We start from the raw sequence: 23,361 nt of genomic DNA, 5'->3' as shown, positions 1-23,361 counted from the left end.
ACCTGCACATTTATCCAGCTTGACCCTTTAATAAAACATAGCATGCATACCCCAAGTAGCACCCTCATATGCAGCACATCAAACTCTCATAGAGTGATCAGGGTTGGCTAGATGGCAGGCATTCAGTTCCTCTGCCACAGCTGCCAGTATCGCCTTCATCCCCATCATTTGCCTGCTGTGTAGCAGTGCGCATTCACAACCTGATGACTGACTTCGGTCATACATCCCCACTACCTGCTTGCACTATATCCAACAAGTAAAATGCATGCAGCTGCCAGGATGCCGCATCGGGACACTGGCCAGGGGACCCCTGTTACAGCCCTGCAGCATGCCAGGGAGCCGCAACACAGTTTTGGAATCACAGTACTAAGAATTTCGTGGACTGTGACACCACCACCTACTTTTCCAGGGGTGTAGATGACCACCCAAAAATCTGCTACACCTTCCAGGACAGTTGGCAGGTAGGCTTTAACCATATTTACTGACTCTCTCCTCTCCAGGCTGAAATCATTGCAAGTTTGAAGCTGCGGCAAACCAATGATTCTAGTTTTAGAACTTTAACAAGGCAGAATAAAAAAACGGAGAGGAGAGGAGAGTCCATTCATGCACAATAACTATTAAATGCAAAAGAACTAGGAAGTGCTCCCCATGGTCATTCTACATCCAAGCCCAATAGTTGGCATGTTTCAGTTCATGTCAGCTGGCGACTGCAGAAGTTACTGTATGATCCAGATATGAGCACTATAAAAAGACTAAGAATCACATTTATCAAAGAATATTTACCTCAAATATTAATTACCCCCTGAATTTACTAAAGAGGGACCACAGCATGAATCTGCATTCCCCCCTGCATTGCTGCTAGCTGCATTCCCCATAGGTTTCTATGGGGAGATGCAAAGCAGCCGATGTAGCAAAATCTGGCAGCAGCAGTTCGCATTCCTGGGCTATTGCCATTCTGAGATGGCGATAGCCCATTGTAGCCTAAGGGATACACATCCAACTGCTTCTGGGTCAATGCTAACTGTACATGTGCAGACAGACCCGCCCTGCTTCTTGCATTGCAGGGACGGGCTTCTTTCAGAGCCCTGACCCTGCGCTTGTGGGATGGCACATCCCTGCGCGGTAGCATTCTGCCCAGATCGCATTATAAATGGGCCCTAAATAGTTCCAGTAATAGGCATTTAGTAAACTTGGTACAACGTCATCAACTCAAGTTAAACAAACCACCACTATCAACGCAAAACCAAAGCGCAAACCCGAAGCGTGGCGAGCCCGTGAGGGGCGTTGGTACGCGCCCTCCGACCTTTTCATTCCCCCACTATCCATGTCGGCGTGGAGTTCATTTTAGATAGTGGTGAGGGGACACTCATTTCTTTACACGTATTCTGCGTCCCCTCACGGGGCTGTGGCTCGCCACACTATCTAAAAGTCAACTCCACACCGACGTGGATAGTGGGGGGTATGAAAAGGTCGGAGGACGCTTACCGCCACGCTTCGGGTTTGTGTTTACTATGGGGGGGGCATTTAACATTGTAAGGACCCATCAGGGTGCTTGTACAATCAAAAATCGTATGGTATACAATGCGATATTTTATTGTACAATATCGCATACCTTATTTAGTATAATGGTATTCAATGTGATGGGCCTGTGCTAGGAATCAAGTACCAAGAAGTCTACAACTTCGTGGCATAGCCCATGCAAACCCCCCCGCAGCCTTACCTATCGCGCTGGTCCCGGCGGCTCTGTTCTTCTGCTTAGGACCACCACAAAATGGCCCCCATACAGCAGACAGTTTGAGAACAGTGTGCTATATGGGGGCGGCCATATAGCCGCCGGGACCAGCGAGATAGGTAAGTCTGCAGAGGATTGGGGGGGGTTGAACTATAGCACCGCAGCCCCCGGTGCCCCCACATGCACAGCGCCCCCCCCCCCCCGGTGGCTGCGGTGCTATAGTTACGCCGCTGCACTTACATTAGCTCCAGGGAGACCTATAATTACCTGCATTAATCCCCCCCCTCCCCCAAACAATATAAAAACCTTCCTGCATGTCTACACCACAACCCCATTACCACACTCACTGTCTGGATAGTTGACCAACATTAAGCACCACACCATTTACTCATATGGTGAGGAGTGGATAAAGCTGCACTTGGGTTTTTACAAAAGCTTTTAAAAACTTGGCTTTTTCTTAGATCAAGGCATTCACTGGTGTGTACAGAAACTGCTACAAACAGTACACACACACACACAATGTCTAAATGTCCCCAGAGCTCCTGTATACACTGACCAAAATATATTGTACAGTTACCGAATGGTCCAATGCTCCATGTTTGTTTGGGTTAAGCTCCCATAGCAGAAGATATTTAGTTATAACCATTCCCTATACTGATCCTCTGGACACCCCTATGATATATGTGCATTCTAAGAGCCACCACTTTTCCCATCAGAGGTACATACTACAGTATGTAAGAAATGAGATTCACAAGTTGTACTGAAATATTTAATTATAAATAGTATCTGACAACGGCTTGAAAAACCCAAACTATCCACCCAACACAGATGGATAGTGCAAATCAGGACGTTATACACTGGTAGCTAGGTCAGGCATAATCAGTAGATCACAGACACTGGTCATGTTATACAGATACACTGTTCTCAATCACGCTCGGGTCCAAGTAGGGATATGGCAAACGCATGCTCTTGTTCCTCTCTTTAATGGAATGGGAGATCTCAGCCAGCTTCTCCTGGAAATTCTTTATGAAGGTCTGTGGAACCGCCTCTGTAAAACGCACATTGGGATAGTCCCCCAGACGTCTCTACAAGGGGAACGGGAAATAATGTTAAATAAAAGCCTCAAAATTATTCCAATGAATAAGTCCATTCACCACCAAATAACAGTGATATGCACACGCATAGATGGTGGGATTGCACTGGTTAGATCAGCTGATCTAGTACTTCCTCTTCTGAGCATATTACAGTATTCATACTGGCCCCAGTACTCACCCGGTCCATTGGCTCTTTACTGAGCAGCCACACAGTGGATATGCCCAAACTGGTAGTGTTTACTTCAGGCAATGCAGCCAGGATACTCTGGGTTGTGCTGACCCCTTTTACTGAAGGAGGGGGGCTTCTCATTGATGTGGGACCATTAGGCATTAAAGTATAGAAGTCAGACTGCAATGAAACCCAGACAGGAATGCTTTACAACAGGAAAGGATAGAGAACATTCTCATAATAAATTACAGGCTACGCTACTGTGTAGTGCAGCATTTCCCAAACAAAATTGGGTTGGCTAACAAATATCCAACGTCCAGGAATGTATTGGCAGAGTATGGGAAACTGCTGTAGGTCATTGTGTTTCAGGATCTAATGTATATAGGCTCACCACATTATCTAGTAAACATTGTCCCATGAAACATACACAAGTGGTTCATAGAATATACAATTAGGCTTGTGACATGTATGTTACAGTTTAGAGTGGTGAATGCATACAGTACGTATACTATGGATGCCTAATGTAGAGAAATGTTGCACAGCACCATTTAGGGTCAGCAACCCTATAGGTCAACGTCTCCAATGGTTGACATCAGATTTGTCAATTTGGTCTACAATTGACCAAATCAAGGACTAAGGGCCAGATGCACTAAGCTTCAAAAGTGGTAAGATGGAGTGATAAACTACTAACAAATCAGCTCCTGTCTGGACATTTTTCAAACAGTCTGTCACATTGCAGGAAGGAGCTGATTGTATCACTTTTGAGGCTTGGTGCATCTGGCCCAGAATACGAAATACACCACATGGGATAAGAAAAGTTTACTGCAAAGTGGTGATATTCAGTCACTCACCTGACCACTGTTGACAGCTGCATGCTGAGCAGAACAAGTGAAGATCACCATGGTCAGGTACTTAATCAAACAAGCCTTGGTCTTCAAGGAGGAGGGCATTCCTAGCAAATGGAATAAACCATTAGTCATTTAGACTTTTCCTATACACTGCTGGAACATTCAAGGTAAGATCTGGACCATCACATTTGGTGCTGTATGACTTGATAACACCATGATTACCATCATTTCAAAGATCAGGTTGGCTCAGTGTGGACATCATTATGATCCGACAGCACAGAACAAGTCACTAACCTGTAGATTTATACTCCAAGAATCCCTCTTTGTAGATCTCAGCCACCCAGGCCTGAAGTTCTGGGTCTGTACTGACCACCACATCACTCTTGTAATAGTAATTAACAATATTGGATACAAAGCTGAAATGGATAAAGAGGTACAATGAGTAAATAAAGTATGGGTGATTACAGGGTGTTGAATTTTAGCTGACCAGATATGTTGGCAACATTAAGGTTTTCTACATCCTCTTAACACTGACCAGAAGGTGACAAAATCATTAAACAGTGGAACATGTGGTCATCTCCCTCTGGGAGGGCAGCTAGAAGGTTTTACAAAACTACCTCTCCACAGCCAACCAGATCTTCATCCCATCCTCCCTGTACAGGTAATTGGGAATGGCCTCCAATCCTCTTGCCTTGATGTCATCAGGGAGACAGAGGCTGCTGTAAGTGACCTCGTCCATTGCTTTTTTCAGCAGTATTGGAATCCCACCTTTCCCAGTTACTATAATCTGGAAAAAATAAAAGGATGGTGGATGTTTGTTATGGTGCAATACTGCAGCTTCTATAGTCAGGCCAGGCATGTGATTTAGGGTTTAACTTTCATATAAAAGGTTACAGATTCTAAACCCTGTGGATGGCACAATTTTCTGTTACCATTGTACAAGAAAGGATTTCACCTTATCAAAGACCCCATCATGACCAATGAGAGTAGATCTGGCAATGATATTGATCTCAAGGGTATAACGAAGATGTGGAGTTATTAGCTGAAAGAGAAAGATTGCCATTAGGATCCCATCCGATATAGACCTTTATGGAGTAACCAATATATTTGAAATACAGAACACACCAGAATACTTTTAAAATTAATTCTTGCTCTAGCATTAGCATTATCCTTAACCCCTTCATGACAGAGCCAGTTTGTGCCTTCATGACAGAGCCCTTTTTTTAAAATCTGACATGTCTCACTTAAGTGGGGATAACTTTTTTTTGCTTTTACTTATCCCAGTGATTTTGAGATTGTTTTTTCGTGACACATTGTACTTCAAGTTAGTGGTAAATTTTGGTCGATACAGTCTGTGTTTTTTTGTGAAAAATACCAAAATATCGTGAAAAAATGGAAAATTTAGCAATATGCAAAATGTCACATTTTCTGCTTGTGAGACAAATAATCATACCACTCAAAATAGTTAATAACTAACAAAGACCATATGTCTACTTTATGTAGCAATCATTATTTCAACTTCCTTTTCATTTTTTTGGACACTAGGAGGCTTCAAATATGACTAGCAAATTCTCAAATTTTCAAGAAAATTTCAAACACTGATTTTTTTAGGGACCAGTTCAGTTCTGATGTGACTTTGAGGGACTTGTATGTGAGACACCCCCATAAATGATGCCATTTCAAAAACTGCACCCCTCACAGTATTCAAAACAGCAGTTTGGAAGTTTGTTAACCCTTTAGGTGTTTCACAGGAATTAAAACAAAGTGTAGGTGAAATTTCAAAATTTCTTTTTTTTTGCAGAGTTTCAATTTTAATACATTTTTCTAACGAATACAGTAGATTTTACTAGAGAAATGTGACTAAAAATTGATTCCCCCAATTCTTTTGTTTTCAAAAATATCCTATATGTGGCCCTAGTGTGCACGTTGACCAAACCACAGGCTTCATAATAGAAGGAGCACCTACTTGATTTTGGAGCCTCCTTTTTATGAGATTTTTTTTTTAGGCACCATGTAGGTTTCTAGGCACCATAAGTGCTAAAAGTTAGGAACCTCCCCCACAAGTCGCCCCATTTTGCAAAGTACACCCCTCAGGGAATTCATCTAGAGGTATAGTGTACATTTCAAACCCCCAGGGGTTTCACCAATTTTGATACAACTGGGCAGTGAAAATGAAAAATTACATTTTTTTACACAAAAATGCAGTTCTGGCTCAAAATTTTTCATTTTCACAAGGAATGAAGGAGACAAAGCACCCCAAAATCTGTGCCCCAATTTCTCCCGAGTACGGCAATGCCTCACATGTGACCAAAAAATACCAGTTGGGCGCATGGCAGGACTCAGAAGGGAAGGAGTGATTTTTGGATTTGGCAGCACAGATTTTGGTGGAATGAATAGTGGGTGCCATGTTGCATTAGCAAGACTCCCAAAGCACCAATACAGTGGAACCCCCCCACAAGTCACCCCATTTTGCAAACTACACCCCTCAGGGAATTCATCTAGGGGTATAGTGTACATTTCAAACCCCCAGGGGTTTCACCAATTTTGATACAACTGGGCTGTGAAAATGAAAAATTAAATTTTTTTACACAAAAATGTACTTCTGGCTCAAAATTTTTCATTTTCACAAGGAATGAAGGAGACAAAGCACCCCAAAATCTGTGCCCCCATTTCTCCCGAGTACGGCAATGCCTCACATGTGACCAAAAAATACCAGTGGGGCGCATAGCAGGACTCAGAAGGGAAGGAGTGATTTTTGGATTTGGCAGCACAGATTTTGGTGGAATGAATGGTGGGTGCTATGTTGCATTGCCAATACAGTGGAACCCCCCCACAAGTGACCCCATTTTGCAAAGTACACCCCTCAGGGAATTCATCTAGGGGTATAGTGTACATTTCAAACCCCCAGGGGTTTCACCAATTTTGGTACAACTGGGCTGTGAAAATGAAAAATTAAATTTTTTTACACAAAAATGTACTTCTGGCTCAAAATTTTTCATTTTCACAAGGAATGAAGGAGACAAAGCACCCCAAAATATGTGCCCCCATTTCTCCAGAGTACGGCAATGCCTCACATGAGAACAAAAAATACCAGTTGGGTGCATGGCAGGACTCAGAAGGGAAGGAGTAATTTTTGGATTTTGCAGCTCAGATTCTGGTGGAATGAATGGTGGGTGCTATGTGGCATTAGCAAGACCCCCGATGGACGGTGAAATGATGAACCTAATAATCCATCGATGTGTGGTATATTTTGAAACACTCCTTTATACATAGGCCGGGTTTGTCGGGGCAAGTTTCACAGTGGAAAATAGTTTCCTTTCTTATTCCCTTTTTATAGCAAACTTTGCACCTTTTTTGTGTCCTGCCCTTTCTTGCAGTGGAGGGGATTTCGTTGGGAAAATGCTGCCCTGGTACAATACGGGGGCCAGTACTAGAAGTACTGGGGCCCTCTGCCTGCTGGTTCCCAAATATTAGGCCCTTTATGACTTCCTCTTGAAAGTGCATAAATGTCCCCCTCTGGCCGGTAGAACGGAATAGCACGTAAGCGTTATACAGTGCCATCTGGATGATATACACAGCCAGCTTCTTGTACCAGATATTTGTTTTCCGCAGGGCACTGTATGGCTTCAGTACCTGATCTGAAAGATCCACTCCGCCCATGTACTTATTGTAATCTAGGATACAATTTGGTTTTGAGGTGTGGGTACTGGTACCTCGTACAGGGATGGAGGTGGTACTGTCTCCATGAATTGTTGTCAGTATAAGGACATCCCTCTTGTCCTTATATTTGACCAACAACATATTTTCGGTGCATATTCCCCTGCTTTCACCCCTTCTCATTACTTGGGCAATGTGCGTTTTGGGGAGGCCTCTTTGGTTCTTGCGCACAGTACCGCAAGCTGCTGTACCTCTTGAACCAAGGGCCTTAAACAGGGGGATGCTGGTGTAAAAGTTATCCACATAGAGGTGATAACCCTTATCCAGGAAGGGGTGCATTAAATCCCAGACAATTTTGCCACTAACACCTACGAGGGAGGGGGGGCATTCTGGCGGTTCAATTCTTGAATCCTTCCCTTCATATACCCTAAACTTGTGGGTGTACCCTGTGGTGCTTTCACACAGCTTATACATTTTTATGCCATACCTTGCCCTCTTACTGGGAAGGTACTGGCGGAATTTAACCCTTCCTTTGAAATGTATAAGGGACTCGTCGATGCTAATACATTTATCAGGGATGTACAGCTCTGCAAATTTGGCACTGAAATGATCAATGACCGGCCTGACTTTGAATAGCCTGTCAAAGGTGGGATCATCTCTGGGTGGGCACTGTGCATTATCGGTGTAATGTATAAATTTATGGATTGCCTCAAAACGAGTCCGAGTCATGGCCATACGGTAAAATGGGGTGCTGTACAGAACATCTGTACTCCAATATTGCCTAATTTGTGGCTTTTTTACTATGCCCATATGAAACACCAGACCCCAAAACGTCATCATCTCTACTGCATCTACAGGGGTCCACCTAGCAAATGATGACGTGGGGTTTTGAGCAATAAACTGCTGGGCATATAAATTAGTTTGGTCCACCATTAAATTTATAAAATCAGAGAAAAATAATTTGAAAAAGTCAATTTCTCTGAGACCTGTGGAATCAAATTGGATTCCTGGCATGGCCAAAAACTCAGGAACCTGGGGCTCAAAATTGTCTGGTGGTGGGGTCCATACGAGATCAATTATTGGGGGGGGCTGCTCTACGGGGGCGTCTTTGAGGGGGTCCCTCATCACCAGAGGAGGAAGAGGAGCTTAAGACGAATCCTTCAAATTCCCCGCTTGCCTCACTGGCTGTGTCAGAATCAGAAGCAAGCATGGCATATGCCTCCTCCACTGAATACATTCTTCTGGATGACTGGGATGACATTTGGGATGACATTTTTATTTTTGTGTTACTGGTAGTGAAATGTTTCAACACGTGTATAGTGTAGGGGGGGGGGTACAAACTTTATTTCAACCCGGGGGGTATGTAGTGTGTTGTGTGTATGTAGTGCAGAAAAAAAAAATACTTTATACAAAAAAAAAAAAAAATTGAAGGGGTTAAAATAAAAAAAAATTGAAGGGGTTAAAAAAACAAAAAAAAAAGGTCCTGCGCCAAAAATTGAGCACAGATGTTGGTCAGTAACGTCTGTCACTGAACAGCGCTCAAAGGCAACAGGAATTTGATCAAAAAAAAAAAAAAAAATAGATCAACCCTGTGCCGAAAAAGGTGATCAGTGATGCGACACTGATTACCAGTGAGGGGCAGCAGGTGCACAACCTTTGGTGCAACTGGCAGCAACTGACAGGTATATATAAAAAAAAAAACCTCTGCGCCCCCAAAAAGTTGCTGATCACCTCAGATATAGTGATCAGCACAAAAGGCGGGGGTAGCAGACACAAAATATACACTCTCTCTCACTATCTCTCACTATCTCTCACTATCTCTCACACTGCAGCAGCAGCACTGACAGTTATATGTATAAAAAAAAACCTGCACCCCCAAAAAGGGGGGGTAGCAGACACAAAATATAGCTCTCTCTGTCACTATCTCTCTATCTCTCTCTATCTCTCTCTCTCTCTCTCTATCACACTGCAGCAGCAGCAGGAAGTCTCAGGAAGTCAGATCCAGGAAGCGTCCAGCACGCTACAAGCAGTGATCAAGTGATCAGGTAAGGTATTTGCAAGGATCAGGTAAGTATGAGCAAGGATCAGGTCAGTATCACGGCAGATAGGCACGGTGACCGCTCTGCACGCTACTCCAGACCGGAATGGCGTCTGCAGCGCAGTCACCGGTAGTTTAAATGTCGCGCCTTGGCTGTGATTGGTCCGTGGGTCCCACGGACCAATCACAGCCTTGGGGGCAGGTGGGGTGAGGTGTCGATGACCCCCTCATGCCCCCTGACGCCCGGCGGTGATTGACACCTGTGTTACCAAGCGTCTGATTCGCTGGTAACACAGGAAACCGCTGTGAATGGCTGTTCACACTGAACAGCCAATCACAGCGATCGCCGACGGGGGGGCGGCATCGCAGCCCCCCCTGGGCATGCAGGGACATGTCTGCTGTCAGGGACAGCAGACATCGTCCCTCTGTCACTGCGTCTCGAGACGCAGTGACAGTTTAAAGTCATGACGTATATATACGTCATGTGTCGGGAAGTACTTCCCGGCCATGACGTATATATACGTCAAATGTCGTGAAGGGGTTAAGTTAAACCGGACTAGGTTCTGGATATTAATGTAAAACAAACCAATGACTTACAGGTATTTAGTATGAAGTTTAAACGTACGCGGTAAACCATTATACTGCAACAGAAGATAATGTGGCAGCAAATGTTCAGCCATAACATTCTTACACCTCTGGATGTCCCATGTCCAACCTGCGACTCTCTAGCTGTTGTGAAGTTACACATTCCCAGCATGCCGTCAGTTTTGCTATTATGGAATGCAAACTGTGGCAAGGCATGCTGGGATGTGTAATTTCACAACAGCTGGAGGGCTGCAGGTTGGACATGCCTGATCTAGAATATACATAACTGCGAGACCTAAGGAGGCCTGCATACATATTCTTATAACCACCACTAGTGACCCTTCCTAAGCCTCCATATTAAGAGGACAACAGGGGCTCTACAGATATGCCAATGAGGAGACTGCCACGCCATGACAATATTGGGAAGCAAAATCTCACCTTGTACACTGGGTGGCCCATTGGAAGTTGTCTGGTGGTTGCAATGTTGAAGACCTCAGCAAAGAGATGAGTACGGAGTAGGTGAGTGACCACTTGATGCACCTGGTAGTCAGAATTGCGCACCCAGATCTTGGCCAATAACCAGTCACATTCAGAGTCACTGGGCAGGAAGATTGGAGAGTGCTCTCCTGGGGTTTGAGACAACTGTAAGACAGGATGATTATATGGTATTAGAGGTTAAGTGGGCAGCAAATCTGCACTTGAGCCTATTTAATAATTAAGCTTTAATGCATAAGATTTATCTATATCCCTACCGAAAGTGTTCTAGTCTCACCTATAAACTAGTAAGACATATGCCATCTGATATCCATCAAAAGGTTGAAGTAATTACCAAATAGGAGATTGCATATACTTTATAGAAAAACTATTTTATGGACCCAAGTGTGCGCAGATTTGGGATAAACAGCAGAAATGCTGGGTCTGGTGTGTGACTTCAGGCATGTAGAGAACAGATTATGGGTTCTTAAAGTGAATAAAACAAGCTAACAATCTTGTATCAGTTCTATGAAGGATTTATGCAGCTAATGTAATGTTATCATTACTGCCTCACAGCACAGAGACCATGGAATGGATTCCCACCATGGCCCTAACTGAGAAGGTGTCCCCCCCCAGCAAAAAATAGTGGGACATTATAAGCTCCACTGGGACATGGACTGACGGCCAAATATACTCTGTAAAGCACTGCAGAATTTGAGCTCTAGAGAGAACTGGTAATGAAGGTCAAACAATTTTGCCCAGTAAAAATTAACCAAACCATTTTAGGAAGTATAAAAATTGATGAAGTCTATAGGAGAACACATCTGTAAGGACGTGTCCATCTGGACCACCCACCTCCTCTATATACTGACATAGTTATTTAGGATTAACAAGAGTCAAATACCCAAGGATTGGGGTACTAGAAGCTGTGAGGATACATGGGAGCTACAGACAACTCCAACTGTATTACCTTAATCAGAGTCCTAGAACTGATTATACAATATAGGATACTGACGGGACTCGTTCATGGCAAGATCTCCTATTTTACGTCATATTAGGACTCGGGTTTGTTTGTTTTTTACTTCTATTTTACAGGCTTCGTTTTCATTGAAACTAATGCAGTAGTCAGTTTGTCCACATTTATAGCATTATCTGTAACAACCTTGTAAAAAGTTATGGATTGAAATATTTTGCTCTAGCAAAGTAGTCATCCCTTGTGGTACCCACACACCTGTGGTTTTGTAGCCAAGGACCATTATGTAAGTATTTTCACACATTTTAATATTTCCAACTAAGACATGGAAGTCTTGTGTTGGCAGAGGTCTTATATCCAGGTGAGAGCTACAGTGTCTAGATAGACAGTAAGTCAACAGGGTCAAAAAGGTAGACATGTCTCCACAATTTTTTTTTTGACTTTTAGTTCACCATCCACATTAGCGTAGAGGGAGAATATAAAATAGTGCCTTAAGCATTGTGAGCGAGACAAGCTATGCAAGGATAAGGGTTATACTAATTAATGGTCCACGTTAACACCCCAAAAAAAAACAAAACAAAAAAAAAAACACAACCTTTTACTGTCGACTGACTGTATATAGACACTGTAGATACATCCACAACCTTGTATTTATCCTATGCGACTCACCCATTGTGAACCATCTCCATTTAAAAGTGGTATCTCTGAGTAAAGGCTTTTATTGTAACAATAGGTGATTCATCGCGCCCTACGGGCGCTCTTCACACCATCGTAAGGGGCTGCGCCCCCTTAATTTGTGAACATTTGTATATGAGAAAGATGGTTAGAATTGTATGAAAGATGGCCTGTATTGCAACTTGAGTTATAGGTGAAATGTGTTAAATAAATAGAGAGCATGTGATGTGGAAGGGGGTGTGTATTGTTTTGTTTAATTAAAAAGCGGTTACAGAGTAAGATGTACATTGATAGTGTGGATGGTAGTGACATTTGTGGGTGTGTGGGGGGGGGCTGTGTGCGCGCGCATGTTGTTTAGGTGTGTGTGCGCAATAGTAAAGTAGGGTGTTGGAGTCAGCGGCTCCCCACTGGCGGAGGTCACGACACAGGAAAACAGTAGGCTGGGTAGTGATAGGGGTGTGTGGGCATAAGGGGGACTAAAGAGGAGGGAGGGAAATACTGTGCAGATTCTGCCAGTGGGTGAGGGTCCAGCGTGGCAGTACAGGTGTGGCCCTTAGTCAGTCTCCTCCTACTGGGTGGGAGTTCGGGTGCATGAGAGCAGGAGGCTGGGCTATGAGGCATGATAGGGGCATATGGGCAAAACAGCGTCAGCGACTCCCCAGTGGTGGAAGTTATGGTTCAGGAGAGCAGGAAGCTGGGTAGTGATAGGGGTGTGTGAGTATACAGGGGACTAAAGAGGGGCTTATGGGTGCTGTGAATTGCGGGGGGGCGCCGTGAATCAAGGGAGGGGGCGCAGGTGTCGGCGAATCGCGGGAGGGGTCCGTGATGAATCACCTAGCTGGTTATATATTCTTGTAGAAGGATGGTAGGATGTTGCTGTCATTCAGAATGCATTTACATAAACAGTAATAGTAGCAGTAAAAAGGTCTGACTTCACACCTACAGTAATACAGAACAGGTGTTATATATTATACAAAGAATTGGTTGATGTGTAGGTTGACGTGCACATAGTTCATAGTTGTCACTGGAAAAAAATTGCTAAAAAAAAAAAAAAAAAAAAAAAAAAAAAAAAAAAAGGTCAACACATGTACTTGTGGCACTTCATTGGTGTCCATGTCGACACATGAGAATGAATATGAAAACATTCAAAATGTGAATAAATCTTGTCAACCTTTTTCATTGTCGACCATAGCCATGTCAGATTTTTGCATGTGCCATTTAATCGTGGGGATGCCGTGAATGGGGGGGGGGGGGCATACCCAACATGACCCTCTCCAGGAGGGACACATTGCTCTGTTTCTGGACTTTCTTCTTAATTTATGGATTACCATCACCTGTGCATAAAAACCTCTATCAATTACCCTGTTTAAAACAGGTGATGACAATCATAAATTAAGATGGAAGTCCACAAACAGAGCATTCTGTCCCTCCTGGAGAGGGTCATGTTGGGAGGTATGGAGGTGTGGGGCGCTCACCTGGTGTGTCTGGTGAGTTGCTGTGTAACATGGAGGCAGAGGATGTCTGGCACTGTCTGTGGGCTCACTGGGCTGGTTCTCTGTCATGTGAGTCAGTCATGTGAGTCAGAGGCTCCACCCAGCGTTATAGCTCCAGACACTTTGAGTGACAGATGTAGCCAAATATATAAGAGACTAAGTAATTCTTTACTTGTCAATCAAGGTTTGGATCACTTTCAGCCTTTCATTCAAACAGCTTCATTAAACAGCAGTAGAAAAATAGAAGGCAAAAAAGGTCCTTGAGGGTTGGTGGAACTATTAGTCTGCCACCGACAACCTCCACCCCCATTAGGCGGAGCACATGCCAGTGCTAGGGTTTTTGGCAAATTAATGAGAGGACCTCACATTTTACAAAAAAGGGCAGTGGTATGAAGACATGGTTACGCAACCCCGTTCAAGTTATGCCATAGTAACACAGTATTCACATACCAATTGTAGTGCCCCCAATTGGTATTACACCACATAGCACCCCTTATGCATGCTACGACACACCAGTGCCCTTTGTGCTTTTAAACAGTGCTACTCCTTGTACATGTAGGCCACATAGTAGTGTCACTCAAACACTGTATTAGTGCCGCCTATACACATATCTGTTTGTCAGTCCAGTACTCACCATCCATGTTCCATCATCGATCCATTCAGCAGCTTCCCGACCACCCTGTCAACTAGTCTTCAGCACGCACAGAGACTAATTTTTAGTGGAGTCGCTGGAACAGGCTTTTCTGTTGGAATTATTGTGCAGGGCTATGTTGGAGGTGAAACTAGTACCTTTTATCTTTAGAGGTGACAGAATTCCATTCCACACTGTCTCCCTCCCACTTCTTTAACCCTAAGTTTTAAACCGAGGATCATACAAAATATACACAATACATACCTCTGAACACAGATTACGAATTGTCAAATATTTTTTAAGGCACAAAATCAGAAACATCCCAATTGTATATCCAACAACTATTAAGGAGGTAAATATAAACATGGCTAACAAGACATAAAGTGCAGACAAATAGACAATGAGAAATTAGTAGGGAACAGTAGGAATGGAAATTGAACCATAGGCCCAAGATCTATTGATCTTGGAAAAAAAAAGGAATATATTCCTTGAAGGATATATACCACAACCTGTTTCATACATTTGAGATTGAGTTTGTGTGGATTTCCAGTGCTTTGCTATGAAGAGCCCTGAAGGTTACACATGCATAAAGCAATTTGTTCTGCCTAATGCTAAACGCAAGTGGCCATGAAGCAAATGAATGCATGGATCCAACAAGGGGATTCAGGCCACAATGGTCTGTAGGTTTAGGTAGAAGCAAACTTCTCAGCAGAGGGGTTTTTGCTTGCCCAGGTAAAATTTGCCAAATAAAGTTTACAATCATTGTAAACTATGCATTGGTACCCAGACATGGATTGCTTGGAATACAAGTCTGGGTATAGTATACATTTTTACTGCCTTAAGCCTGCCTATCAATGATCAACACAGATGGAACCACACTTGTTCAGCCCACTGGAGCGTTCACCTAAAGTATATTTGAAATTTAAGCAGACATTAGAAGACTTGCCTGGATGGCTATTGGGACAATCTGGTCTTCAGGAGTTCTCCACAGTAGACACACAGGGGCAGCGATATATTGTTGCTTTCCATTTACAGAGTTATTGGCAGGGACCCCATTCAGCAGCTTGTAATCTGCCAAGTAGATATTGCCTTTCTGCAAGACAAACATGTTTATTGCAGTGCATCTGGGTCAGTAGCCATGCTTTTGGGCTTCCTTTGTTTCATAGGAATAGATACAAAGTTCATTAGCCCCTAATTTCCAGAAATAGACCCCTCACCTTTAGTTCTGTCTCAAGACTGGTGGTGGTCCCCAGAGATGCAGCCACCATGTTGCAAGTAACTGGGAAGTTCTCAGGAATGTGGGAGCATTTCCTGATGAGTATAGGGTTTATGCCATTCAGGTATTGGCTACCAAAAAAGGTATCCTCCTTCCACATCTCAGCTACCACATCTGGGGATAAAAGACATGAAGGAACATTTGATATCATTTATTGCAGATAGAGGGACTACTGGGATAGCTCTGATCTTGCTTCTTCTACAAGAGCACTTTACCATATAAGCTGAGTGCATCATATGACTAAAGAGGTGACAGACAAGAGGAGCGTCTGTTACTCCCTCATCCAAGATATTCACCTTACAAGGAAACTGGCAAAAAAGTACCTGAGTTATCAAACCCTCTCAGACAGAAGACCCGTTTGATCTCATCTAGATCAGGCCACGATTCCGCACTTGTGAAACCTTCCAGCATCATTGCAAGGCCCCTACGAAAGAAATGGAGGATTCAAATAAACTACAGAGATGTACTAACACGAAACATAATTAATATGTCCCATAGTCCTACAAATACATACATTGACTTAGGGACAAACTAATTTAAATTTCCACAGATATGAAAAAGGAGATTTGCAATTTGTGATCTAAAGCCCCATACACACTAAGCAATATAGTAAAAGATTTCTCAGATGGGCCCTACTTAACAAAATGGTGTCATTATATCGCCTAGTCCAGGCCTGGCCAACCTGTGGCTCTCCAGATGTTGTCAAACTACAAATCCCATAATGCCTTGCCACAGTTTTGCTATAAGGGAGTGTGTTAACTGTGGCAAGGCTTGCTGGGATTTGGAGTTTCACAACATCTGGAGAGCCACAGGTTGGCCTGTCCTGGCCTAGTGTGTACAGATGAACAATGTCTGCTCCGATACATTGCCCAGCCCTTCCTTGGACATGTACAGATAAGGGAGGTCCTTGTAAATGACAGCCATGTTGCTGCTCCGCCCTAACCACCACTCACGGCCAGCATCAGTAAGTGTGTAAGCACTTGCTGATGTTAGCACAAGCCAAGATTGTTCCTGGAAAGGCACTTGGGCATGGGTTCCAAAGCCCCATACACATTAAACCATTATATTCCTGACAAAACTATACCAAAGGCAATCACTAAGCAAATAAAACAAAATACTAACAGGGGTTGTAAAAACAAAGGACTATTTGGCCAGTCACGTAAAATATACATTATGGATATACAGAACTTCCTACTCAAACTAGATACATACACGGCTGACTTGGAATGCTGGAAGCTGCTCAGTTTTAGGAAGGAGTACTGGTCATTACTGGGCAGTTCCTCAACCTTGTCTACAGCAATGCAGTGAGGGGCACCTTCTGCGTAACGTTTCCACCTGCAGGATACAGAGGTTAGTAGTATAGAAGAAATGTATGATTTTACTACATGGACTATTCCTAGATGTAGGGATTATAGAACAGTTTCTCTCAATGGGGCAGATGTATTAAGCCTTTTGAAGAGATTAAGTGGAAGGGGATAACACACAGACCACCATCTCTTCACAAGGCTGAATACATCTGCCCCAATGTTTTAAAGCTAGTGGGATCTATTTAAATTAACGAGGCAGCTTAATGTAGAATAAGCGACCCAAAAGAAAGTTATTTTTGAAATAACTGGCTCAATCTGCAAAGGCTTAAAGACTGGAGGAGATAGTTCAGACCTGGTCACATGACAGCATAGGCTGAAGACCTGAATATATCTTAGGCAGTAACAGTAGAGTTAATGCTAATGAAAGATGTGCATAGGTAAAATGTAAGCTTAACCTGCCCGCAATTCCCTTGGCACCTCCCTAAAAGGGAATACTTATATAATGAATGAATTTCCTCATAGAAACAGCAATAAAGCTGTACTCAATGTATTTTGACCACTCACTTGTGAGTTTCTCTCTCCTTCTCCAGTTCCTCTGTCCGTTGTTTCTTTAGTAGTGGGTGAGTATTGCTGGATAGTATGATGCCTGAAACAGAACCCAAGTGTACTGTAATGTACCATAGTCAGCCTGGTTTATGAATGGTGATACATACAGTATGCAAGATCAATAATGTGACTCCATAAGGGAAATGCCCATACATGGAAACGTTCCCATCTGTAGTGTTTTATGTGTGCTAACTATTCCTTAATCCATGGGTCCTCAAACTGCGGCCCTCCATATGTGGTGAAACTACAAATCCCAGCATGCCTTGCCACAGTTTTCCTATAAGGGAGTGTTAAAACTGTGGCAAGGCATGCTGGGAATTGTAGTTTCACCACATCTGGAGGACCACCCACATAGACCAGATGAGGAGATCCCCAGAGAGCACAATACAAGTCTGGATAGAATCTCACCCTTGCCCTCTGGTATTTCCACAGTCATTCCTGTAGGTATCCATTGATGAAACGGGAACTGGTAGAGCCGACATTAGGGCAGGTCACATTGACATACCGGCAATACCAAGCAACTGTATTAAAGTTATTGTAGGTCATTGTTGACAACCGAACCAGCAGGAGCTCTCCAAGATCTTTCACTGTGTCAACTTCAAAGTCAGTCACCTGGAAAAGCAGAGCGATGTCTGAGAAACATGCACCGAGGAACCACAGAACATCTCTATGGATCAGGGGATTTGCAGACAGAATTCTGCATCAATTTACGGAATAAGTCTTCTATTGTTCATAAGTTTGGCAACGTTTGAAGCAATGGGGTTGTGATTTATCAAAGCTAAAACCAAGAATATATAAATTGTTTGTTCAGGTAAGTACTTACACTAAGGGCATCTATGTGCTTAGGGTTCTAGGCTACAGATCACTCAGCACACATGGCTAACGAGATTGCTTATACACCTGTAGTAATGTGTCTGTGCTAACAAATATTCTCTGGTTAGAACACTGGCAATTTGGACAGATGTTCACTACATAAACTCAAGATATGAGCCGGCGAACACAACGCGTGGGACAGCACATCGCCATCAGGCATACACAGTGAGCAGTTTAAACTTATTTTCTAAGAGATTTATTCAGATTGCTTAGAATATGGGCTGTTATCACGGTGTATGCTCCTTAATAAAAAAGTTCTGCAAATATTTTAGACTGTTGAATTCAACCCTGGAGGTTTCCACTTTCTTGTTGGAATTTCCAATAATTAAACTCCACTATGACCAGGCAACAGTCTGGTTTGGGGAACATGTAACTTATATAATATATTGGAACCAGCTGTAGAAATCTAATTTTTTCTGGCAGAAAATCAAAACAAGTCTGTTTAGGTATTCAATATGGTCACATACTGGTGCAGAAGCCTTTGAAAGCTGTGGAGACATCACTACTGCCTTTGTCCAGGGTCAGACTGGCCCACAGGGGAAATATTTAGTGAGCCCCACCCCCTCAGGTCCCAGCCTGTGCACTTGAATCTACATCTATTACATATTGCTGCACAGGACTATTAGGTCATTATTACAGTGCATTGCCATTACTAATCTGGTTATTCTTGCATGCACTATGTACATATTTAGGCAGAAGCCAATCAGGAACTGGGTCAAATAAGTTGCAGGATAAATAATTTAATGCCAGTTATGAAGGGTGCAATTATATTGTATGTGTAGGCCAAAGGAACAATCCAGTCTATTACAGTACATAGGACACAAAATAGGTGCAGTACTATAGTATATGATGAACAGTATTCATCTCTCACTAAAAAAAAAAAAAAAAAAAAACACACATATATACTGTATTATACAGGTATAGTGCACCATCTGCCACCTTATATTTATCACACTTGGGCGGGATGTACTAAACTGGAAATATGGTAAAAACCTTTTTAAACACACTTTTAGGCATTAAAGCCCCACCGCCAGAGCTTTGCCACGGCCGGGGTACGCCTATGTGTTTCTTTTCACATCCCTCCCTTACCATTGTCCGGGCAGCAACCCTCTTCTGGGTGCAGGGAGGAGCCTAGCAGTGGACTGAGCAGGAGGAGGGGGGGGGGGGGGGGGGGAAAGCCACAGACCCGCTCACCTTCCCCACCACCAGTTTCACAAAAGGGCAGCTCTCATGGCAAGAATTACCGGTACTCTTTACCTAGAACGGCGCCCATCGGGGTGATCGCGGGATCGCGGGCAGTACATAAACGGCCGCGACGCCCGCGATCACCGCGATTTTCCCATAGGGAACAATGTTAAAAAGCCAGATTGACCGCGATTTTGCATTCAATGCCCGCGATTTTCCCATAGGAATCAATGTTAAATGGGCTACAGAGCCCAAATAGGCTCAATTAACCCTTAAATGTCACCCCAATTTTTTGACGCCACCCCACAATCCACGCCAACCCGAAGCGTGGCGAGCGCAGCGAGCCCGCGAGGGGCGGCGGTACGCGTCCTCCGACCTTTTCATGCCCTACTATCCACGTCGGCGTGGAGTTGAGAATAGAATAGTGTGGCGAGCGCAGCGAGCCACCGAGCCCGAAGCGTGGCGAGCGCAGCGAGCCCCGCGAGGGGACGCGGATACCTTCACAGTTATACGCGTCCCCTCGCGGACTTCACAGGTGTCCGTGGCGACGCCGACACCTGTGAAGCCCGCGAAGGGACGCGTTTACCTGTGAAGGTATCCGCGTCCCCTCGCTGCGCTCGCCTCGCTGCGCTCGCCACACTATTCTATTCTCAACTCCACGCCGACGTGGATAGTAGGGCATGAAAAGGTCGGAGGACGCGTACCGCCGCCCCTCGCGGGCTCGCTGCGCTCGCCACGCTTCGGGTTGGCGTGGATCGTGGGGTGGCGTAAAAAAATTGGGGTGACATTTAAGGGTTAATTGGGTCTATTTGGGCTCTGTAGCCCATTTAACATTGATTCCTATGGGAAAATCGCGGGCATTGAGGCATTTAACATTAAAATCGCGATCAATTAGGCTTTTTAACATTGTTCCCTATGGGAAAATCGCGGTGATCGCGGGTACACGATTTTGATGTACCCGCGATTTACCCGCGATGCCCGCGATTTTTTACCCCCGACGCCCGCGATTCTGATCGCGGGCGCCGTTCTAGGTAAAGAGTACCGAATTACCCTTGGCAATACTAATCACATATGTTAGCACAGAACTGCGATGTGGCGGGATGTACTGCAGTTGCTTGGTACATCCCACCCCATTTCACAGTCTTAATCTAGATTAATAAAAGTTTTATATTTTAAAATGACTAGGTACACCATGTATACCGCAGCCTTCCCTTTCTGTGTTCTTGTACGTCATAGATGTTATTGTATTAAAAAAAAAAAAAAAAAAGTGTCAGTTTCCTATCTATGACTTTCCACCATGTAGCATAGCCAGGAAATGCCCTTACAGAAGACCTCATGCCACTGGGCCAAGCCCTAATGTACAATGAGAAATGAAAGTGTAGGAGAACTCACATTTTAAGACTATTGTTGTGAAATGTATACATTTTATTCTCTGAACAGTCTAATGATCAGATACAAAGCTCATACATCATGATCAGATACAAAGCTCATACATCATGTAACAGCTTATATTACTGGTATTATGAGCATACTAATAAGTACTTACAGCTCCAGGTCTGAAGTTACTCCACTTATGATCCAGGTGATGTTTAACACTTTCTCCCAGGGTGCCCAGAAGAACAATGGAGACTTGGTCACAGGTCCCAGCACTCAGGTCAGTCCCTGTAGCAATCTTTAGCTTGTAGGTCCCCATGTCTTCAGGTAACAATGCCTGATGGAGCAGCGCTGGAAGGAACAAGACCAGTCAGAATTGGGCATAAATTACTAAGGGCGGTTTTAAATACGGGATTCCAACTACTGGAACATACTGACAGTTAGAATCCCAGGCTGTTCCCACCCAGCTTGAAAGATACGATAGGTTGAATTCAATGTTTGAATTCAATGTTCCGCCTTTCGAGTGGTGAAAACGGTCATGACATGTGGAGTAACAGTTGTGAATTATACAATCCACAGGAGTTTCCAATAAAACAGATCCAGCTTACTTTAAAGCTGGATCCGTTTTGCCTAAGTCTGCCTTCAATGCTATCAGAAATAACAGCATTGAATAGGTGGCAGGCGCTATTTCCCATTGGGAATAGTGGCTGACATGAATAGCCCCCCCCTAAGGGTCAGTTTTGTGTATGACCCTCCATTGATTCTGCAAATGTACAAATGGCAATGCCAAAGAAATATCCTGAGTGAATGAACCATCAGAAACAAACAGCCATCATTTTATATCAGATAGAAGTCTCAGATTTAGTAACCATCAGTTTCGTAAGCAGATAGAAACCACAAACAGCTGAGCAAAATGCACAACATAAATATTATATAGCCCTGCCTGTGGGAGTAGCGATTGGCTGAAGCACTGCAAAGCCAAGAACAATCCATATTTACTGATGTTCTGATGGCCCCAGCAGGAAGTTACAGGCAGTGTGGCATGCTGGGGGAGTTTGGGGAATGATGTAGCATCTTTGGGCATAGCAGATGTGATTATTGGTAAGGGCAGAGCAGGGGTTGTGTCTCCAAAATAGCATCATTACAGATATGATAAAGACGGCCTATAATGTCCAGCAAGCCTGCCCTGAGCACACTTGGAGAACCACAAGTGCCAGCATTCCTGGACAATAAGAAAGCAACTGGTGTTTGTTGCCCACAACAACATCATCTCTCAATTGACCATTAACCTCTCATCCACTGCCACCCGGGATACATAGGAAATCCCACAGGACATCACATGAGTTAAATTTAGCAGTGAAGTGTTACAGAGCATTGTGTAAGGTGAAAGCAACTATTCAGTGTTTGAAGAAAATAAAAAATGTGGAAAAAAAATATGGATGAAAGACATACAAAGAAAGTGGTATAGAATGTGAATCTATGCGTTATGTAGTGATGCCCTGAATTGGCCCAGCCAGACAAGTTCCAGGGTCCCACACCCAAACATTCACCCCAAGAAACCTGCCACTATATAAGTATGAGAACTTACTTTGGATTGTGCCTGAGTCAGTAATGAGCAGTCAGTGCTAGGTCCCTGCTTATATACCGTGTGAGTGCAGTGGGGGAGGGGCACTAATCTAGACTGAGGCAATCTCCAACCTCAGGTGTGTAGATATCCCCATACCATAGAATATATAGTAACATAGGGCTCTAGTCTACACTGCACTCCCTAGCTGCTTGTAATGAGAGGTGCTACCTAGTTGAGATGGGATACGGTCATTGGGTCACCAGCATGATGGTCGACACCATTAGGTCAACATGCATTTAGGTCGACATGAATTAATGTCGACATGAATTAATGTCGACATGCAGGAAGTTCAACATGGGTTAGGTCAACAGGGTCATTAGGGGGACAGGGTCATTAAGTCGACATGGGTAAGGTAGACAGGGTCATTAGGTCGACATGTTTTTTTTTACTGTTGTTTGAGCTGACATGTGCCGACAGGCGGTATTTCATACCCTACCATCTACTAGGGCGTGGTGGGAGAATAACGTAGTGTGCTGAGCGCAGCGAGGTACTGTGCCCGAAGCATGGCGAGCGCAGCGAGTGTCTATATTAACAATTGACACATATTTTATTGAGGACTACATTGTCTCAACTAGAGCTACAGGACAAATGCTATGTCTCTGCGGGTATGGATCATTAGGTCACTAGCATCATGGTGGACAAGCATTAGGTTGACACCATTAGGTTGACATGCTTTTAGGTCGACATGAGTTAAGGTAGACATGCAGGAAGGTCGACATGACTTTAGGATGACAGGGTCATTAG

At 43.8% G+C, this 23,361-nt stretch overlaps 1 protein-coding gene across 1 annotated transcript; it reads right to left on the bottom strand.

The window, feature by feature from the left end:
- Positions 1 to 2,505: 2,505 nt before the first annotated feature.
- Positions 2,506 to 22,495, bottom strand: LOC146058047 (hydroperoxide isomerase ALOXE3-like). The gene is given in 16 exon segments (XM_083170010.1): positions 2,506 to 2,817; positions 3,005 to 3,175; positions 3,847 to 3,947; positions 4,138 to 4,259; positions 4,461 to 4,630; positions 4,799 to 4,885; positions 10,562 to 10,765; positions 15,316 to 15,462; positions 15,587 to 15,759; positions 15,969 to 16,069; positions 16,858 to 16,980; positions 17,517 to 17,598; positions 17,967 to 18,038; positions 18,041 to 18,170; positions 21,163 to 21,341; positions 22,443 to 22,495. Coding segments are annotated over 15 exon segments (2,010 nt in total). The 5' UTR covers positions 21,310 to 21,341; positions 22,443 to 22,495; the 3' UTR covers positions 2,506 to 2,637.
- Between the last annotated feature and the right edge of the window lie 866 nt (positions 22,496 to 23,361).

The sequence above is a fragment of the Crinia signifera genome, chromosome 2 (assembly GCF_055691185.1).
Source record: "Crinia signifera chromosome 2, ASM5569118v1, whole genome shotgun sequence".
Classification (NCBI taxonomy): Eukaryota; Metazoa; Chordata; class Amphibia; order Anura; family Myobatrachidae; genus Crinia; species Crinia signifera.
The sequence above is the reverse complement of the archived record's forward strand: the minus strand, read 5'-3'. Positions and strand labels throughout refer to the sequence as shown.